The 21,139-nt window shown below is 39.8% G+C and overlaps 1 protein-coding gene across 2 annotated transcripts in view; it reads right to left on the minus strand.

Annotated features, from left to right (window-relative positions):
- COG4 (component of oligomeric golgi complex 4) overlaps positions 1-21,139 on the minus strand; it is an 873,278-nt gene that overhangs the window by 305,930 nt on the left and 546,209 nt on the right. For both annotated transcript variants that reach the window (XM_044081315.1, XM_044081318.1), the window contains one exon: positions 5,036-5,201. In XM_044081315.1, the coding sequence (XP_043937250.1) occupies positions 5,036-5,201 (166 nt within the window). The remainder of the gene's footprint in view (positions 1-5,035; positions 5,202-21,139) is intronic.

Consider the following 21,139-nt stretch of genomic DNA (forward strand, 5'->3'; position numbering starts at 1 on the left):
CAGGCTGTGGAGAAAAGCAATAAGCTCATAATAAACGCAAGTAACTAGTTTGTGGAATTCTGCACCTTATTAATGCAGCAATATTTCTTAGACAGAAACATGATGACAAAAAAAATGTTTTCTTTATGTCAGCCTGTTGTCCAATGCCACTGTTTAGGTTTATCATTTTACCCACTCAACAACTTGAGTGACAGGTTGTTTTTTTAAAAAGGATGGATGAATCCCAAAAAGTAGAACGAAATGCCATGGCCATTTTCTTGGATATAGCTTTAACGTGATCATTAGACTTATGCTTGGCAGCACTCTAGGTCTTTATCAAGTGTACCTACATGACACATCATGTGATACTGAAAGGAGAGGTAAAGATAGGTATCCCTTCAGCAAAGCAATTCCTAAGACCTCCCCTTCTAATGAATTACTTCACTGGAAGCAAACACTCAGAATATCATCTGATGTGAATGGAATAACTTGCCTTCTTCATTTATTCCACTTAAAGTCTGGCATTAAGGGCTATTGTACGTTTGTGAAAAAAAAAACTAGACTGGGATGGGGTGGCAGGTTCCCTGTGCTGTGGATGAGAGCACTTAGTCCTCATTATTTGCTCAGTTTAAACTCTGCCATTAAGGGCTAAAGTGCATGTGTGTGAATTAAGTCTGAATATTTACTCTTCTTTAATGTGCTGGCAGGAAACCAGATTTTTTGGGTGGAGTAACTGTGTTATGGATAAAAGCAAATTGCACTATTCATTTGCTCAGTTTAAAGTCTAGCATTAAGTGCTAGTGTACATTTATGTGAAATAAAATGGAATGTTTACTCTGTCGCCAATCTTTGTGGGAAACAAATTTTAAACATACTGATTTTGCAGAATTTCCTTGACTTTGCCTAATACTGTTGTTCTGCAACTCACCGTGTTGTTGTTTGCTTATCTTATATAGTCTGACTTTACAAGACTAGTGTGCATTTTTATGAAATTAAGTTGGAATATTTACTATCTGGATGCAATTTGTGTGAAACCAAGTTGAAACTGTCCCCGACTTTAGACAATGGACCTGATCCTACCTCATTTTTTTAAAACACCTTTATTAAATTAGGACTTAAGACAGATAAATGCACGTTAACAGAAAAGAAACAAAACCTTAACATTTTTTCCACTTGCATACATTACATATCTTTTTTGTAATTATCATTAGCCCAACATTACATACATTGCTGAAATCCTGCTTTTCCTTAAACCTCACTCCTTCTGAACATTATTCTGCATGGATTGTTCCCACAATTTCCATTTATTTCTATGTAATCTGCTCCTTCACTTTTCTAAAGAACCCTCTTGCAGTTTTTTTTATAAAATTAAATACTTCAAATACAGGTGGTTTAGACTTTGATTTCCATTTTCTCATAACTGTTTTTTGTCAGCCAACAGAATTACACTCAAGGCCTAACTAGGTCTAGACAATTCGGGTCTATATCAGATGAGCGACCATTCCAATGTTCGAATCATAGATGATCGACATCATATGATCAAAACGTCGGAAAAGTGAAAGTCAACGGCTTTTCACGCACAGAATGGGAATTTTTCCCTTTCTGCACTGAAGTGTGTTCTCGGAGTTGGTATATTTAAGTAGGGGGTGTGTGTGGGGTGCAGGTGGGGCTTGCCCCCTGCTCAGAGTGATAAGGTAAGTTTTTTTTTATTTTATTATATATCGATGTTTTGAACTTTGCTCATGTGAGGTTCGAAGTTTTGAAACTTCGACTATATAATATAGACCCGATAATTCATATCCTGTGATGTAGCTAAAAAGAATCATTTCCTTTGTTACAGACATTCGCTCACCCAATATTTCTGACACAGTAGTCTGTGGGGAATGTTTAAAATTTGCCAAATCATTACACTCACAAGACCCCAGTTACCTCTTTCTCCCCCATGAAGTCTCCAACATTTGCTATCTATGAGGGGAAATTCTATGAAGTCTGCTTGGGGTATAAAATATCTACGCAAACACTTCCAAGCAAAGATCCTAAACCTTCTGGACTTTGCTGCATACTTGGGAGCCATACATATGTCCTCCCATTGTTCTCTTGTAAACTAACTACTTTTCCAGTCTCTCTTCACAATCTTTTCTAATCTCCTCAGATTGATTCTTATAGTTACAATGCAATATTTTATATGCCCTACATTATAATTCTCCCTTTTAACAGCAGCTTATGTTCTAGATCTGATTAAAAACCCCACTAGAGTAGGTCTTTCACTTAAGATCCCCCTGCCCTTTTCTCTTTGCCTATACTCTGACATCAATCCCTGGGAGTAAAGGCAGTCTCTAGCAGACAGTCCAAATGTTTTCCCGGCCTCATTCCACTTCGCTACCTTTCCCTCTTTAGTTATTCCATACTAGTACCATGTTCCTCTGCCAGTATTCTCCAGTAAATCCCAGCTACCTCTTGCCTATTTTCTGTATCACTACTTGCAGTTGCATCTTTTGGCAAAATCTCCTTTCTCCATTCCTATGTCCTAACTTCTAAGCTTCCACAGCAATACCATCTGTTCTTGCAAACTTTCCTGCAGACTGAATATTCAAACCATTTTATATTATCTCGCCTATCTTAACCTCTAATTTTGGCATAATTATGTCTTCCCTGAATACTTCCACTTTTGCTCTTTCCTGATTTCCACATTTCTGTGCTTTTTACAAATTTTCATAAAATTTCCGAAACATCTTTAAAAACCTCTACAGCACCTCTGGTTATTTTTCTTGTTACAGGCTCCCCCCGAGTCTGGCAACAGACCTTTCTACTTTCTGCTGCTTAAGTGGTTTTGCTAAACATTTTTGTATTCCGTAGTTATCAAAAATAGTTGCTTAAGAGCATTTTTTCTAAACTCATGCATATTATCGAGATGCTCCCTTATTTTCACTTTAGCACTCCGCATTTGCACCCTTTTCTTGTTCTGTGACCCCCCCCCTTAATCTGCATAATAATTCTTACTATTTCTTAACTGTGTCTTTTATCTCTACCCTATTTTTAAACTCCATTTTCACTGTATTCCACACACTAGCGATTAGCGTCTGAAGACATTTCTAATCTTCTGTAATAACTCTCAAATAACTTCCAGTACCTATTCCTTAAACTCTTCTCTTTTTATCAGTAAATGAAGAAAATGCTGGGGTCTCATTTTTACTTCATTACCATGCATTTTTATCTTTATTTTTATTGGTGCATGATGAATAATTACTGGATGTGAGGAGCTAGACTCTCCAAGTTTCCTGTTAGTCTAATTTACATAATTCAATGTGTTGTTCACATTTAGATAAATATAAGGTATTCATGGAGTTAAAGTCCACATGCAGTTTAAATTTATAGCACTTATATTTATAACTGGATGTATAAAGGACTCTGCCACTAGCATATATTATATGTACATTGTGTGCATGGAAAAGTACCAATTTCGTTTGACTTGTCCGTTTTACCCTTTTACAAAGGAAACATTCCCTTCCTCTTTCTCCATCTCTGTCTCACTCAGCAGGTAGTGCATGAGCCCTTTGCACAATAGTGAAGTCCTCATGCCAGCTAAAGCTGACAGTGTAATGAAGATTTTTTTTTTTAAACAAGAAACATCTACTGAATTATCACTTGTGACACAAGCAAATCGCACATTTACTCAAATGAAAACAAAACTATATTGACATATTTTCAGTTGCAAACATTATACATCATATATAATCTTCTATACAGAACATTACATAGCTCATTTATTTCCCTTAAACCGCATTCCTTATCCAAAACATTATTCGGCATGTACTATTCCCAAAACTCCCATTTTTTTCTATGTAATTTGCTCCTACCCTTTTCTGAAGATCATGCTGCCAGTTCTTTCATCTTTGTTACTATATTCACTACTTCTAGTATGGTTTAGGCTTTTTTAGCAGCCACCAGAATTAAACTCACCCATGGCCTTACTATGGGTAAGCAATTCTGTTTTTGTATCATAACTCTAAAAAATTTATTTTCTTAGTTATACCAATTTGATTACCTAGAATTTCTGACAGAGTAGTCTGCAGGGAATTTTTAAACTCTAGAAAACGAAAACAGTCCTTGAACCAAATAAGGAATCAGATGCAAAAACCAGAGAATACAAGATAAAGAAAAATAATCTGGTTCCACACAGCAGTGAAAATCAATATGTCCTTTACTGTAGTAGGTAAGTGCTTTCTCGGAATAACATCCGCTTCATCAGACCAACAAAGATAGAATAGCAGTTACATTTTTAAACACAAACATCCAATCAAAAATCAGATAAAATGTGCATCATAGCTAAAAGCCATGTGATAAAATACATCTGTAGAATCTATAGATCGTTACAAAATTGAATAAAACAGACTAAATGAACAATATGTACTTAAAACTGGTAAATACAATAGTAAAAAATAATAAAAGATGGACTATTGGAATATACATGATAAAATATTAAGAGAGAGATCAATGCTTTAATGGCCGTGCTTTAAGGAAGGGTTTCAGGGAAACTGTTGTTTAAACCAGGAGGTTTATCAGCTCGAAAGTTGTTGGTCTGATGAAGTGGATGTTATTCCGAGAAAGCGCTTACCTACTACAATAAAGGACATATTGATTTTCACTGCTGTGTGGAACCAGATTATTTTTCTTTACCTTGTATTCTATAATTTTTAAACTCTGTCAACTCAGCAGTGTAATAAAGATAATCAGTATTTAAAAACATTGGTGTGCAATTGGGAGTGAAAGCAAACGTAAGCCATGTATTGCATGTGCCTCATAGTATTGGTCTGTCACTTCTATGGATAAACAGTAAGGCTGCATGTGCTATTTAAGACTCTTCTTACCTTTAAACACAAACAGAGGGGCTCTACCTACAATACTGCCTAGATCTTAGGATTTAGTTAAAATATTCCCAGTTTCTCTTAAAGTGCAACATATATCCTTACTATTGCACTGTTTTAGCAAGTTAGAGTTAGCAGCAGCTGAACTGCCTACACATAATTTGATCAGTTATTCCAACTGTTGTACCTACCAGGAAAGACTGACGAGCCTCGTCCATGCTTTCAATACCCTTTGTGTCAAATTTGCCTTGCTGCAGGCTACTTTGCATGAGGCTTACAGCACTAGTGACACCACGCTGGATGTCCTGCAAAGTTGTGGCAGGATAGCCATTCCGTAGCTTACTACACAGTACCTCCCTAGAAAATGGGAAAAAATACCAGTCAACAGGAAATAAACTGTAAAAATGACAGAGCATAAAGTTTTTACATCTGTGTCAATGCAGTTTTCCACATTAGTTTATAAAGAACACCACAGGTAATAAAGAAAGAGAAAATTAGACAATGACCTCAGGGTGCACCTTCTGCATTTGTATACCCCTGTGAGTATAACTGTATATATTCTTTCCAGCTTAGCCAAGTGGGCTACATCATCAAGAGCTTTTCCATTTCTTGAGGCCTCCATCATACCTTCTTCGACATTTCCGACAAAAATGCTTCAACTGCTCTTCTTTCTCTCGATAAACATTTCTTCACATCTCAACACATTTATGCACTCATCCACCTTAACAACCTGATAATACGACTTCTGCATGGGCACCTGCCTCCTGTACCTCTAGTACATCTCTCAACATACCTTCTTGTCTCGCTACCATATCTTTTTCTTAGATTCTAAATTCATAAATATGCCAAGGCTATTGAGTACTATGACCATTTACGTACTGCCAGTCTTGTACCTCAGGCACCACCTCCTTTTCTCCAGGAGACCCATATTAGTCAATCACTAAAAACTTTGAAATCCCATCCAGTCAAGTAGGTTATGTTTAAAGGAAGACAGTGAGCGGCACTGCTTAATATGCAGGGGAAGTTTACTTCAGAAACTAAAGAGGTGCTGGGTTATAAACCTGTCCTTCCACCATGTCTTATCCAATGAAGATTTAAATCCCTGGATTTAGTACTGGTAGGACCATTAGACTTAAGGAGATATTGGAAGTCCAGAACAATCAGGTTTCTAATGGTATAGTGAGCGAGACAGAGGGCTCCCTTCAAAAGCCTGTAAGACACTGAATAAAGGTACAGTTTCCAGCCTCTCTTAATAACTAAGGGGACTTTAAGCCTTTGATCTTTCTGGTTAAGAACTTTTGGGGTCTTCCTAATTGATATGTTTAAATGAGATACATCCTGAAGGTGGCATCACACTTGATAACTGGCTTGATCAAAGCTGAGTTTAAGGGGGTGATTACCTCTTTGGACCTTGAAGATACTCCTGTGGTAATTAGCTATGTATTTAGATATGTGACAACCACAGTCACATAATGGCCACAAGAGAGGGAATTACCAATCAAAGACTCCAGGTCCCAGACTACATTTTCATTTTGTAGAGGCATACTGTCTATACAGTTTTATGAATGGAGGGGTTTGTCAACCATAACTGATATTTTACTTTTTAGCATTTAGTTTTGACCTATTTTTAGTACAAGAGTTAACTAAGGAAATTTAATTCTGGAGAGTTTGGGTGTCAGTGGGTGGAATTAATAACCACCAGTTTACAGTCATCTTCAAATTTTATTAGCCAGAGGTCTCTGTTCTTTAACATGAGATGTGAAAAGTACAAAAAGGAGAGGTCACAGCCCTGAACACCGAGAGACCACCAATGGCCACTTTCATATTTTCTGATGAAGTAACCCGCAACTTGCACTGTGTGTATTCTGTCTTTCAACCAGTTTGCGGCCCATCTTGCCATATAGGGATCAATTTTTAAAGCAGTTAGTTTTGGATGATGACTACATAGGGTAGTGTGTTGAAGGCCTTGGCAAGGTCAAATTTCTCTGTGTGTACTGTGTGGCTACTTTCTACAGCATCCAAAACTCTTTTTAAACAGTATACCAGATTCAGTAGACATGATCTGCCCTACACAAAGCCAAACTGGGGTAAAGTCTAATAATATTCTTGACATCAGTTTATGAGATGAATTATATGCTCCAAGGTTCTGCAGATAAAGCTGGCAAGACTGATAGGTCTGTAATTACATGGATTACATGCAAGCCCAGCCTTATAGTAGGACATTACAAATGCAGTGCACCACTTAACACTCAGGGATGAAGCCAGTACCTAAACTTAGGTTAGATGTTTTAATGGGTGGGTCTGTAAAGGTATAATCAGCACTATTAAGCAACAGATCCACTGTCAGGTCCCATTAAAGAAGTACTTTTTGTCCTGGTTACCACATTCAGTAAATGATCTTTAGAAATAATTGGTACTAAATTTATTTGCAAGGATACTGGTGATATCTATTCAGTCAAAATAAGAGGTGCCATTAAGAATACATTCAGGGAAATATGGAGTACTGTTTACTAGTTTTCTAACGTAGCTAAAGAGTATATAATCATCTTAGGCTTCAGTGGCCAGAGCAAGTTCATGAGCTCCTATAGTGGGCCTGATACAGTTTTACAGTAGTTTTTATAATACTTTAGATATGTTCCTTAAGATAAAAAAAAAAACTTTCAGATCTGGTACATTTAGAGAGTTTCTTTATTTTGCTTTATAGTTATTTTAGAGTGATGGACCACAGTGATTATTATTTTTGAATTTCCAATGATACCTGGCTCTGGTAGTGACAGACAGCTTTATGCATTTTTCTGAATGGGTACTAAATTTCTTAGTAAAGCTCGCTGTTGTATCAAGCTCAGGGGTGGTGCTGTCATAAGTGATGGTGTATTATTAACTTGTGACACGGGCAAACTTACATTTCTATAAAAGTAAACAAACCATATTAACACGATCACATTTACAAACATTATACATCACATATATTCTTCTATGTAATATAATCAATACAACATACATAAATTGTTCAGTTTCTGCCTTCTCTTAAACCTCATTCCTCCTCCAAAACATTTTCTGCATGTATTGTTCCCATTTCAATTTTTTCTATGTAATTTGCTCCTACCCTATTCTAAAAATCCCACTTTCTGTTCTTTTATCTGTTACAATGTTCACTACTTTACATAAGGTTGATTCAAACGCTGATTTCCATTTTCCTAGTGTTTGCTTTTTTTTTTTGGCAGCAACCACAAAAACGTAGCGAGGCCTTACTAGGTCTAGTCAATTCAGATCCATCCTGTATCCCAGCCAAAAAAAATAATTTCCTTAGTTACACTCATTTGCTCGCCCAGTATTTCTGACAGAGTACTCTGTACAGAATTTTTAAAGTGTGCCAGCTCATTACACCCCCAAAATGTATGTTCCTAGTTACAGCTTTCTTCATTTGCGATCTGGGAAAAAAAATTATTTGGAGTCTACATGGGGTATAAAAGTATCTATGCAAACACTTCCAGACAAAACCCCTAAATCTTCTACACTTTGTTGCATATTTGGGAGCCATACATATGTCTTTCCATTGTTTCTTTGTGAATTGCTTATCAAATCTCTCTCTTCCATACCTTTTCTATCATCTGACTTATTCCTATAGTTACCATGCAATTTTGTATATGCCCTACTAACACAGTGCAGGTCTTTCACTTAGAATTCCTCTATCCCCTTCTCTTTGCCTATAGTCTTCTCAATTCCTGATCAGGTAGGCAGTCTCAAGCATGCAGTCCAGATGTCTTCTAAGCCTTTTCTCACTCTGTTACCTTTCCCTATCTAATTATTTGTTCTCAATACCTTGGTTCCTTTGCCAGCTTCCTCCAGTGAATTCCAGCCCCATCTTGCTTATTCTCTGTAACCCTAACTGCAGTCATCCCTATTGGCAGAATCTCCTTTCTTCATTCCAGTGCTGGCTTAGTTCTTACAATACTTTATGATACTTTATGAACATAATACTCTGAATGACTGCTGTTATTCTTCTTAAGGAGAAGTATCCAAAATCCCACTGTCTTCTCACTATTTGAATTTCCCCAGCTTCATCATCCTTTTCCACTATGGACTGTAACTTTCTGCTGGTGTTACAAGAGTTTTAGCTGTGCAGCTCTACAATATCCCTTCAAATCAGGTAATTAGAAACAACCTTATTCTAACTTATCCCACTTGACTCTTGCCCTCTCCTCTACTCACTAATAAAATCCTTCAACTCTTTATTACTATCCACAACTTCTCTGGCTGATAAAAATATGCCTGACCTGTGTATAAAACTAAAGGGACTAAACACATTTTTAACTGCTTGTATTTTCCTATCTATATCCATAGGAAAGAGCTTCATGTTTCTCAGTTTTTCTATTATCTTCTGTTTAGACTTTTGCTACACATCCTTAGATGCCATAACAGAATATTTTTTAACCCGTACTCTAATACTTCATGTCGTCATGTTCTCATAAGTATGGGTATTGCAGAACTAATTCATGTGTGGCTTACAGCTATAGCCTTTGTCTTATATTCATTAATTTTATATCCCATAAAAAACTAGGAACGGTCTCGGAATGTTCTATAACACTGACATGTCCTTTTCAGGTTTTATCTGGTACAAAATAATATTGTCTGCAAATAAGGCCAACTTAATAATTATATCCTTGAGTTTCTCAGTCCCTTATTTACCCTGCCAATGTTTCTAAATATAAAACAAACAACAAAGGGAAAGAGGGCAACCCTGTATGGCACCTTTCTTCAGACACGACTTATTTGAGAGAAATCCTCCCACTTTGATTTTTGCCTCCGATTACTCATATAGTCTCCTAATTAACCTTATTTTATCACGGAATGCAAATGCTTACACTGCCCTACTCAAAATCCGATCTTTCTCTGTTGAATGCTTTCTTTGCATCAGGACCCACAAACAACAGCAGTATTTTCTTATAGTCTGCTTTTTGTCTGCATCACCAATGTTCTATTAATGTTGTCAAATTTTCGCTTCCTGTCCACAAAACTACAATGAACCATATCTATCCATTTTGATAACATCTTTGCCATTCTTTTAGCCATTATAGACAAACTTTGTAATCATGGTTAAAAACTGAAATGGGCCTACATGAAGCTTGATCTGATGCGTCTTTACTGCCTTGCTATTTCAGTCACCATAGCTTTTTCCAGTATGTTGGTGCCTCCCCTCCCTTTAAAATACTGTTAAATAAAATCTTCCAGATCTTTATCACTTTCCTCCCTTCAACCTTCCACTGGAATACCATCTATTCCTGAAGACTTTCCTGCAGACCGGTTTATACTTCACTATTTTTATCTCATTTCCTACTATTTTAAGTCTTAATTGTTGAGCCTCATCTACCTGTAAACCTTGACATCTACAAGTCTTTCCTAAATATTTACATTTGTACTATTTCTTGATCTTTCATTTCTCTACTTTGTACACATTTTCATAAAATGTCCACAAACTTCTCTAATTCTGCTACAGTATCTCTGGTAATTTTTCTTGTTATAGACTCCCTATGTTTGGTAGCAACCCTTTATATTTTATGTTGCCCAAGTCATCGTGCTAAAAGTCTACTCTGGAGCTCTCATCAAAAAACAGTTGCTTAGCAGTTATCTTTTTAAACTCATGCATGTTATCCTGGTACCCCCTTATTTTCTTTTCAGCACTTTGCAGTTATGCCTCTTCTTGTTTTGTGAGACTCTCCTTACTCTGCAACATTTTAACCTTTGTCAGCCTCCTCCTTCTTTCGGCTGTTCAATTTAGGAATCACCACAGCAGATCATCTGTTTCTATTTCTTCCTGTCTCCTGCATCTCGCTCTGTCACGCCAACCTCCTGCATGTCCTCTCTCACCACATCCATAAACCTCATCTTAGACCTTCCTCTTACCTGGCAGCTCCATCCTTAGCATCCTATTGCCAATATACCCAGCATCCATCCTCAGCACATGTTCAAAGCAACACAATCCTGTCTCTCTGGCTTTGTCTCTAAACCGTCCAACCTATACCGATTCCTAACCCTGTCCATCCTTGTTACACCCAATGCAAATCTTAACATCTTTTAACTCTGCCACCTCCAGCTCCGACTCTTGCCTTTCCATCAGTGCTACTGTCTCCAATCCATATAACATAAGTGGTCTCACTACCCTCTTGTAGATCTTCCCTTTCACTCTTACTGGTACGAGTCTGTCACAAATCACTCTTGATACTCTTCTCCACCCATTCCACCATGCTTGTACTCTCTTCTTCACCTCTCTTCCATACTCACCATTATTCTAACCTGTTGATCCCAAGTATTTAAACTCATCAACCATCGCCAATTCTACTCCCTGCATCCTCACCATTCTTCTATCCTCCCTCTCACTCACACACGCAAATTCTGTCTTAGTCCTGCTCACCTTCATTCCTCTCCTCTCTAGAGCATATCTCCACCTCTTCAGGGTCTCAACCTGTTCCCTACTCTCACTACAGAACACAATGTCATCCGCAAACATCATAGTCCATGGGGACTCCTGTCTCATCTCGTCTGTCAACCTGTCCATCACCACTGCAAATAAGAAAGGGCTCAGAGCTGATCCTTGATGTAATCCCACCTCCACATTAAACACATCCATTACTCCTACCGCAGACCTCACCACTGATACACTACACCCTTGTACATACCCTGTACCACTCTTGTACATTTCTCTGCCACTTCCGACTTCCTCATACAATACCACAACTCCTCTCTAGGCACCCTGTCATATGCTTTCCCTAAGTCTACAAAGACACAATGCAACGCATTCTGACCCTCTCTATACTTCTCCATCACCACTCTGAGTAAACATCGCATCTATAGTGCTCTTTCCTGGCATGAAACCATACAGTTGCTCACTAATCATCACCTCCCTTCTTATCCTAGCTTCCACTACTCTTCCCAACAACTTTATGCTGACTGATCAATTTTATCCCTCTGTAGTTACTACAGCTCTGCACATCACCCTTGTTCTTAAAAATCGGTACCAAAACACTTTCTCCACTCCTCAGGCATCTTCTCACTTTCCAAGATTTCATTAAAAACTCCACTGCCATCTCTCCTAAACACCTCCATGCTTCCACAGATATTTCATCTGGACGAACAGCCTTTCCATTCTTCACCCACTTCATAACTGTCCTTACTTCCTCCTTGCTAATCCGTTGCACTTCCTGATTCACTATTCCCACATCATCCAACCTTCTTCCTCTATCATTCTCTTCATTCATCAGCCCCTCAAAGTACTCTTTCCCATCTGCTCACACACTCTCCTCGCTTGTAAGTACGTTTCCCTGATTATATTTTATCACCCCTACCTGCTGCACATCTTTCCCAGCTCGGTCCCTCTGTCTAGCTAATTGGTACGGGTCCTTTTCTCCCTCCTTAGTGTCCAACCTTTCATATAACTCTCTATACTCCTTATCCTTCACCACCTCTCTCTTCACCATATGCCTCATCTCCTTATACTCCTGTCTACTTCCTCTGTATACTCTCCTGTACTCACTTGTTCCACCAACAGGTCTCCTTCCTCTGTCCAGATGTCACATCAAGCACATTTCTAGCAGTCTCCCTTACCAGCTCAGCTGTAGTTACCCAGCTATTCGGTAACTATTCACTGCCACCCAGTGCCTGTCTTAACTCTTCCCTGAACTCCACCTCACAATCACCCTTTTTCAGCTTCCACCATTTGTTTGGCACCACTCTCACACTCCTCCTCTTCTTGATCACTGTCATCCAAAGGACCACCATCCTATGCCTCAAAACAGACTTACCATTTATTTTAGCTCATGCCTCCCAAACTCTCGAGCCAGGCTTTTATCCATAATGCTCCTCTCAAAAGTACTTCTGGTCGAGTTTGCCTACATTAGGGGCAAACAAGTTATAAGAATAAGAGACCAGATATGTGTCCATAATAAGAAGCCAATCCTGTAAGAATTCAGTCCACTAAGAGTCTCAGGTTGGGGATGGGGGGGGGGTGTCATGGATTAGTGAAGATCTACAGCACAGACGGAACATTATGGTAAGACATAACTTCTTTATCTGATGTCAATATTCACATGATCCTTGGCTGTGGGACAGAGTCCCCAGATACTAAATCTTGGGAGGTCTCATGGAAGACTATTCCTGAGCATCATCGAACCGAATGATGCCCATCCCCTGGAGACCTGATCAAGTTTGTAATCACTGATAAAGCTATGAGGCGAAGCCAAAGTAGCTGCTTTACAAAATGTCATCTAAAGAAGCTCTGGCATGAAAAACTGCGGAAGTTGCCACCGCACTAGTTGAATGAGCTTTGACAGGGTGTGAAGGGTGGAGCCCTTTCGATTGACAAATAAATGTAATACAGTCTCTAAGCCATTTTGCCAAGGTAACCTTTGAAACTGGATTGCCTAAAGAAAGGGAAGAAAAGGACCAAACAATTGATCAGATTTTTGAAAGTCTCTTGTTCTGTGAAGGTAAAAATGTAACAGTCTGTGAACGTCTAATAAATGTAGGGTGTACTCTCCTTGGTTAGAAAACTTTGGGAAAAAGACTGGAAGTTTAAGTGTCTGACATATCAGATTCTGAGACTACTTTTTGGTAAAAAGGAAGGATTAGTCCCAAGGGAAACCCTGTCCTTTTGAAAAATGATATAGGATAGTGTGGAGGATAGAGCCTGGAGTTCAGATCCCCTTTTAGCAGATGTGATCGCCACTAAAAATAACGTTTTCCATGAGAAGAACTTTAAGTCACAGGTAGCTGATGGTTCAAAGGTTGATAAAGTAAGAGACTGAATAACTGGTGATAGATCCCAAGAAGGAATGGGTTCTTTAAATGGGGGTCTTAACATTAGAACTCCCTTTAAAAAGACTTTATAAAGTTTATCAGACATCAGGGATGAACCTTCAAACCCTATGCTGAAGTTCGAGATTGCTGCTAGATGAACTTTAACTGTTGAGGTAGAAGAATCAAATTGGTAGAAAGTAGGTAGGAAATCCCAAACTTTATGAACCGGAGTCGTACAAGGGTCAAGGTGGTTCATCAGGTCCCCAATTTAAAAATTTTCCCATTTACTTTGATAGTTTTCTAGTTGAAGGTTTGTGATGGGCTACAATTATTTGACAGACAGGAGAGGAGGGGAGGGGAGGGGATGCATGCATAGCAATCATGGGAATTGGAGAAGCCAAGCTGTGAGCTTGAGGTGGAGGTTCGGATGAACCAAGCTCTCCAGATGAGACAGCAGGTCCGGAGCCAGGTCCAGTATCCATGGTTCCCGAAGATGAGCCCAAAGGAAGAGGAACCAAACTTGTCGAGGCCAGAAGGGGGAAATGATGACGGAGTTCTCCAACCTCTTGGCTTTCTTTAGAAAATGGGATATCAAGGGAGTTTGGTGGAAAGACACAGAGGAGACCAGGGGGCCAACTGTGGAGAACAGCATCTCTGGGTGACACCCCCAGAGGGGGAATTAGGGCAAAGTAACTGCTGCACTTGTTGTTTAGGGGTGATGCAAAGAGATAGCAGCAAGGTTGGCCCCAGTGACGAAAAATCTCTTTTGCCACCGCAGGACGAGAGACCACTTGTGAGGTATGAGAATGGTTCTGCGCAGTTTGTCCGCTATTACACTGTTGCACCCTGGAATGTGCATTGCTGTGAGAAAGTGGTTGAAAGACATCACCCAATGCCAAACTCTGAGGGCTTCTTGACATAATGGGTAAGACCTGGTTCTCCCTTGTTTGTTGATATACCAAACTACCAACATGCTGTCCGTTTGATTTGCTACTGTTCCCAGAGGAAGGGCATCCTGGAATGCTTGCAACACAAACAGCACTGCCCTCATCCCCAAAACATCAATGTGTAAGTTGAGACCAAGTGCCTTGGACTATCCTTCCCAGATAATGCCCCCCACCCTATCTGGGGAGCATCCGTGGTCATTACTGTCTAGGGTTGCAGAAAAATGAAAGGTTGCCCCAAGAGAATCTGATCGGAATGGAGCTACCACGAAAGATCCTGTCTGCCACGACTGGTAATCACAATTAGATAAGACAATGTCTGATGTATCAGAGACCACTAGGAGGCAAGTAACCACTGTAAGATTTGCAGTGATATCTCACTAAGGGGGGCAGGAGTGACAGACGCTGTCATCGAGCCTAGTGCTTGTAGGACTAATCTGATTGGAACCTTTCTGTTTTGGGTAATTTGTCTGCCCTGGAATCTGATCCGTTGCAGTCTTTCTAGAGGAAGTGAAGCAATTCCTCTAACGGTGTCTAAGCGGGCTCTGATGAATTCTAATTGTTGAAAAGGTTGTAAACTTCACTTTTCGAAATTTATTGTTATACCTAGCAATGTACAATGTAATCTTTTGCCTGTTCTAACTGACGTCTGGTGGCAGCAGTGTGCAGCCAGTCATTGAGGTATGGAAAAACCTGAAATCCTTGCACTCTGAGATGAGCTGTGACCGCTGCCATGCATTTGGTGAACACCCTAGGGGCTGAGGTGAGTCCAAAGGGCAGTGCTCTGAACTGGAAATGACTGGCTCCTAGCCAGAAGCACAGGAACCTCCTGGATCATTTGTCCACTTTTATGTGGTAATACGCATCCTGGAGATCTACAGAGCACATCCAATCACTTTTTTCCAAGAATGGAAGTATCGACTGTACTGAGACCATCCAGAATTTGGTTAGCTGAACTGCCTTGTTGAATTTGCTGAGATCCAAGATGAGTCACCAGTCCTCTGTTTTTTTGGGCACTAAAAAGAACCTCGAGTAAAACCCAGATCCTGTTTGGTCTGGTGGGGTTTTTTGGATGACTCTTTTGTTGAGCAGTTTTTGAATTTCTATAACTGCTTCTTCCCTGTGACAGGGTGGAACACCAGGGAGTCTTTTCTGGGTTTCTAGGGGCAAAGATAGTGGGATTTTGTAACCTCTGGATATTATTCCCTGCACCCATTTGTCCAAAGTTATTAACTGCCAGGTGGGGCTGGTGCAGAGAAAATCATCCAGACTGCCTCCACAGCAGGGCAATTGGTCTCCCTTCAGTGATGCTGGTAGGGAGTTCCAGAAAAGGAATCTCTACACCCCTGGTTTCGCGGGCTACTTCTGCCTATGAGGTTGCGTCTTCCATAACTTCCCCATCTGCTCCGGGGGAAGTCCTTGTCACACGAATCCTGGAAAGGCCCTTGAGACTTTTTAAACTATAGTCTCCCACGTCTCTGGTTCCTAAAGTAAGGCCTCTGAGGAGTGGAGAAATGTACGCCTACAGCAGAAAGAGTTCTTCCCAACTTTTTCACATCTACCAAGCATGTCTTTAACTTTGGGACAAAACAGTGATGATCCATCAAAAATAGCGTTGACATATGACACTTTAAATGGCTCCACAAAGTCACACAAGTGCATCTAGGAGTGCCTTCTAATGGTTATGCCTGAACCCGCTGCTCTAGTTGTCCCTTCAGCTGCGTGGGCAATCAGCCTCATGGACAAGTTAGAAATCGCTTCAAGGGTCGAAAGCTGTGAGGTAACTGTCACACACCTGGTCAGCTACTGTTCCTGAGAGGTTATCTGAGAGATCTTTGATCAGATCCCTCTGCAACCTCGCAAAATGTAGCATGTAAATCAAGGACATGAGAGCAAAGGTCACTGAAGCGTAAATTTGCTTCCCAAACCTATCCATAGTCCTAGACTCCTTGTTAGGAGGATGGATAGTTGGACTTTCATCAAGTTCCTTCTTAATGGCAGCCGCTATCACCATGGTGTCAACAAGTATGCCTTTACACCAGTGCTGCTCATCCTTAGGGGCTGAGGGGATGTAATCAGGCCTCTTGGAGATCGGCTTGATACAGTCGAGCATCTTCCATGACCACTGAGTGATCAGTTTATTGAGTTCGTCAGCAGAAGAGATCCAAGAAGTAGAGGGTTAGGCTAGAAAAGCCTCCAGGTATATTGGCTCCTCAGGAGAAGCTGGAGGGTAGACGAGTCACCCCTCTGTTTCAGGATTTCCAGGATGTCCCTGAAGGAAACCTCATCAGGGGGGTGACCTGGGGGAGCCTTCACCTTCATCGAAGTCAGCATCTTCAGTGAAAGACTCCTCCGGGGAGTCCAAGTGCTTTTGCTTGCACTTTTTTCTTCACGGGTACTTCCTCGGGGGGATGTTCTGGGGAAGTGTCTGAAGAGGAAACCACCAAAATGGGTCATTCCTGGAGGATTTCTGCCCTCCGTCCTAGGAATAAGATCAATGGAAGCTCCACTCGAGGGATGTGGACATCTGTCCCGACATGGATGGCAGAGATTGAGAGTCCCCAATGGACAAGGCCTTCTCCATGATTCAAAAGGCCTGCTCCCCCCATAGTGGGATGGGAGCCCGGAACCAAAAAAAGACTTTCAGAAATAGGGTTCCACCCCGCAAAAAGGCAGCAACCCCTGAAACCGAAGCCTGGGTCGATCCTACGTAGGCCGAAGCACCAAGGGCGATGGATGGCTCTGAAGGTAAAGAAGCCAATCAGTGCATCTCGGACTCAACCAATGAGTCTCGACCTCTGGTGTTGAAGGGCCAGAGGAACTCAAGGAGGCTCTGGGCACCAGAGACGAAGATGCTACTGGAACCAAAATAGTTGATGCCAGGAGGGTCAGAACCAAGGGCACCAAAGTTTTGACTGGAGTAGGAGGAAGAATATGCGGTGTCACAGCAGGAGAGGTTCTGACACTGGATTGGCTAGCAACCAAAGACAAGCCTCTCGCTGTGAGGAGCTGATACACCAGTCTCATATCATCAGTCTTGGAGAGACTCTTACTGGATCGAACCGATGCAGTTGGAGACCTAGGGGGTCTGACATCGACAAAGGGGCTGGGAGGTCTATCTTTAAAATGGGTCAATAGATGGTGAAAACTTGGACCTTGGTACCAAAATAACGTGAAGTTGCTCAGGTACCAATTTATCTGTCTGGGCTGAGGAACCCAATGTCGGCTCCGAAGATTTAGATGGTTTGGAGTCATGTCCTGTCTTCGGTGCCGTAGAAGTGGTTGGTAGCAAAGAGTGTTTTGAAGCCTTCTTTGGCGGTTCCAAAATGCTTGGAACCAAAGGGCATTTTCTAGATGAAGGAGATGAAGATGAACTGGCGCCTGTTCTCAACACAGAAATGGCATCTTCAAAATCACTCTTCAAAAGGCCTTTCAAAATAAGCTTATTTTTACGTTCTGAAAGAGTTCTCATAAAAAAGCCATGACATATTGAGCAACTCTCTTGTAAATGAACTTTTCCTAAACAACAGACACATAAGGTATGTGCGTCTGAATTGGGCATTTTGCCCTTGACACTTAGGACACTTCTTAAAACCTGAGGTGCCTTTAGTTTAGAAGAGTTAACTGGCGACTCAGCCTTTTCAGCCATCATGCAAAGAAAATTATTAGTCACTCACTCACACACACAGCCAGAGGAAAGCTTTTTTTTTTGATAGAGATATAAATACATATAAAGAGAGGAAAAATACCAACTGTGGTAAGCAGAATACCCTAGAATGGTAAGATAGGAGTACCAACAATGGTACTTTGACAGAAAAACTACCGGTGGTAGATAAAAAAATGGATAATAAAGGCACTCACACATGCAGGAAACAAAGGAGAGGAGCAGGTAGAGAAAAAGTTCACTAGGAGAAAGAAATAACATTATAAATGGAAATATCAAGGAAAAAAATGTACTGAATATTAAAACCAAGGCTTGACAACAGTTGAACATGTCTGACACACAAAGCGGCAAACGAGATCTGAAGTACTTTTCAGAGAAGCATTACGGATAAAAGCCTGGCTCAAGAGTTTGGGAGGCGCGAGCTAAAATAAACGGCCGTGTCAGTTCCGAGGCTCAGAACCGAGCCCAAAGCTGAGGATTACATGAAGATTGACATCAGATCTACATTTTCCCCTGCCACCACTTTACAGGCTCCAATCTCCTTCACTTTAACCTTTGTCAGCCATTCTAAATAATTCTTGTTACTTCTCAACCATATCTCTTTTTATTTCTACCCTATTTTTTCCACTTTCATTTTATCCCCTTGCTACCTACAACTTCTACAGTACTTTTTATCTTGCCTAAAAACTCCCAAATACTTTCCAATACTTATTCCTTAAATTCCTCTCTTTATAACAGGTAAGTGAGGAAGTACCAGTGTCTCATTTTTGTTTCATTACCCTGCATTTTTATCTTGGTTATTACTGGTACATGATCCGAAAAAGTTACTGAACGTGTACCAAAGCTCTCAATTAAATGCACATGTTCCTGTGAAATATAATTTCTGTCTACTCTAGCTCAGTTATTCTACCTTGGGGAATATGTAAATTTTGACTTCCTACTACTGAAGTCACATCTTCCATACCAAACATTTTCATAAACATTTTTAGAAACCTATTCTTTTGTTATATCTTCATATTTCCCCATCTAGGCCCCGCAGATGCATCCTTATTGCAAATTAAATTCCAGTCTCCACCTATAAGTAATTTTCTCTGTTGAAAGCTAATTTTCCCAAAATGTTCTTAAGTTCCATAACAGCAGTTTTAGGTGGAATATAAATACATGCCTTCGTAATCCCCTTCCCTTGCCAGTAGCCCCTCACTACCACAAATCTATCATCCACGTGAAACCATTATTCCCCCCATTATATACGAGTTTTTTAAATATATATTTCCAGCTTTTACGCTACATGCACCCAAAAATGTTTGGCAGATTGTTTTATACAGTTTTTTTTTCTTGTCATCTTCATTTCTAGGCAAGTCACATTTTACTAATTTTTTTCTTTTACTGAAAACCCATGAACAAAAAAACGAACACACAGATTTGATCTGTCACAAATACACAAAACTATGTACATCTTCAAATAATTAAGTTTAAACCTCCTAATAGGAATAACTGTCACAAATAGATGGCTACAAATACAGATCTTAGCTAACCTAAAGTTAAGATTATCCATGCTAAGATGCATACTACTGCCTATGCTACTACTTATACTAACTGGTGTTTGTTCTTTTTTTATCTTTATTTCTCTACAAGATGTACAAGTTGCAAGCTTTCAGAAAACATTAATGTTTGGCTTTGAAGAAAGCAATGCTTTGGCTTTTTATTGCCCTGTAATCAGCTTGTCTCCATGGAAATGCAAGAAAAAAAACGTAGCTCCCAGCTGCAGACTTCTAAAACTAGCAGAAAAATTTATTGCTAAAGGAAATTTTTCATTACATTCAGTGTTCCCTTATTTTTTTCCACTTAAAACTTATTAGATTAAGTCGAGGATCTTAACCCAGACATTCACCTATGCAAAAGTAAGTTATTATGACCTGTGTACTTTTGCACCCCATCCCCCACCTCAACAACCCATGATTAAAGCCTATTAACTTAACAATGCTTTTGTCTAGCCTGTTTTTTCTCTTTTTCACTGTAATGTCTACATTCTTAATATTAAAAAAGAAAAAAGGCATCTGTTCACTTTAGTATTATCATATATAACTAAAAATGCGTTACTATATGACATGCAATTTATATCATGAAAAGTTGTATAGAGACACTGTTAAGAATAGAAATTATTTTACTTGCAGTTACATTTTTCTTTGATCTTCCCCACCCCTTAGGGTCCATTCAAACATTAACAACATGAAGTGAGGCAAATGTCTTTCAGTTCTCCACAAGCGTAACAAAGTCAATTAAAATCCATTCTTACAACTTTTACTTAGCTGTACAGTCATATTTTACAAATATGACTGATGCTTTGTAATCTCACAATTATTTGCTGATTTCCAAGTTGCAGGTCGTCTTCCTGTTCATCTTTATTTCCTAACTCCAGACTCCAGTTCAATTCCAAGGTACTCCCGATTCTTCTAGTCAGTTCCTGTGCTTTTCTCCCTCTCCCAAGCATTTTCCTGTTTGAACACTGGAAAACGTTTCACTGGTAAAAGTCTCTCCATGAGCTTTATTATCGGAAGAATGACAAGCAGAGTCCTCTTCTGCTTGATGGCTCACTTTTTGTTGGACAAACCTTTTGATTTCCTCCTTAGCCTGTTTTGCATCACAAAACTACTTTGATCCTCTTAGAAAAAATACTCAAAGTAGTTGGGTACAGCAGATTGAATCTCATGCCTGCCTCTGAACATTCCCTGACTGCTGGAATAAATTTGCTTCTCTTCTGCCTGGTGTACAGTGAATAACAATTTTTCATGAACACTGTATTGTTCTACATTTTCATAATTTGCCTTTTGCCACAGTTTTGTCAGGCTCAATTCTTTCTGCTGGTAGGACTGCATCTTTACTAACCCATTCTT

Source organism: Protopterus annectens, chromosome 8.part0 (genome assembly GCF_019279795.1).
Source record: "Protopterus annectens isolate FY-2018-M chromosome 8.part0, PAN1.0, whole genome shotgun sequence".
NCBI classification, from domain to species: domain Eukaryota; kingdom Metazoa; phylum Chordata; order Ceratodontiformes; family Protopteridae; genus Protopterus; species Protopterus annectens.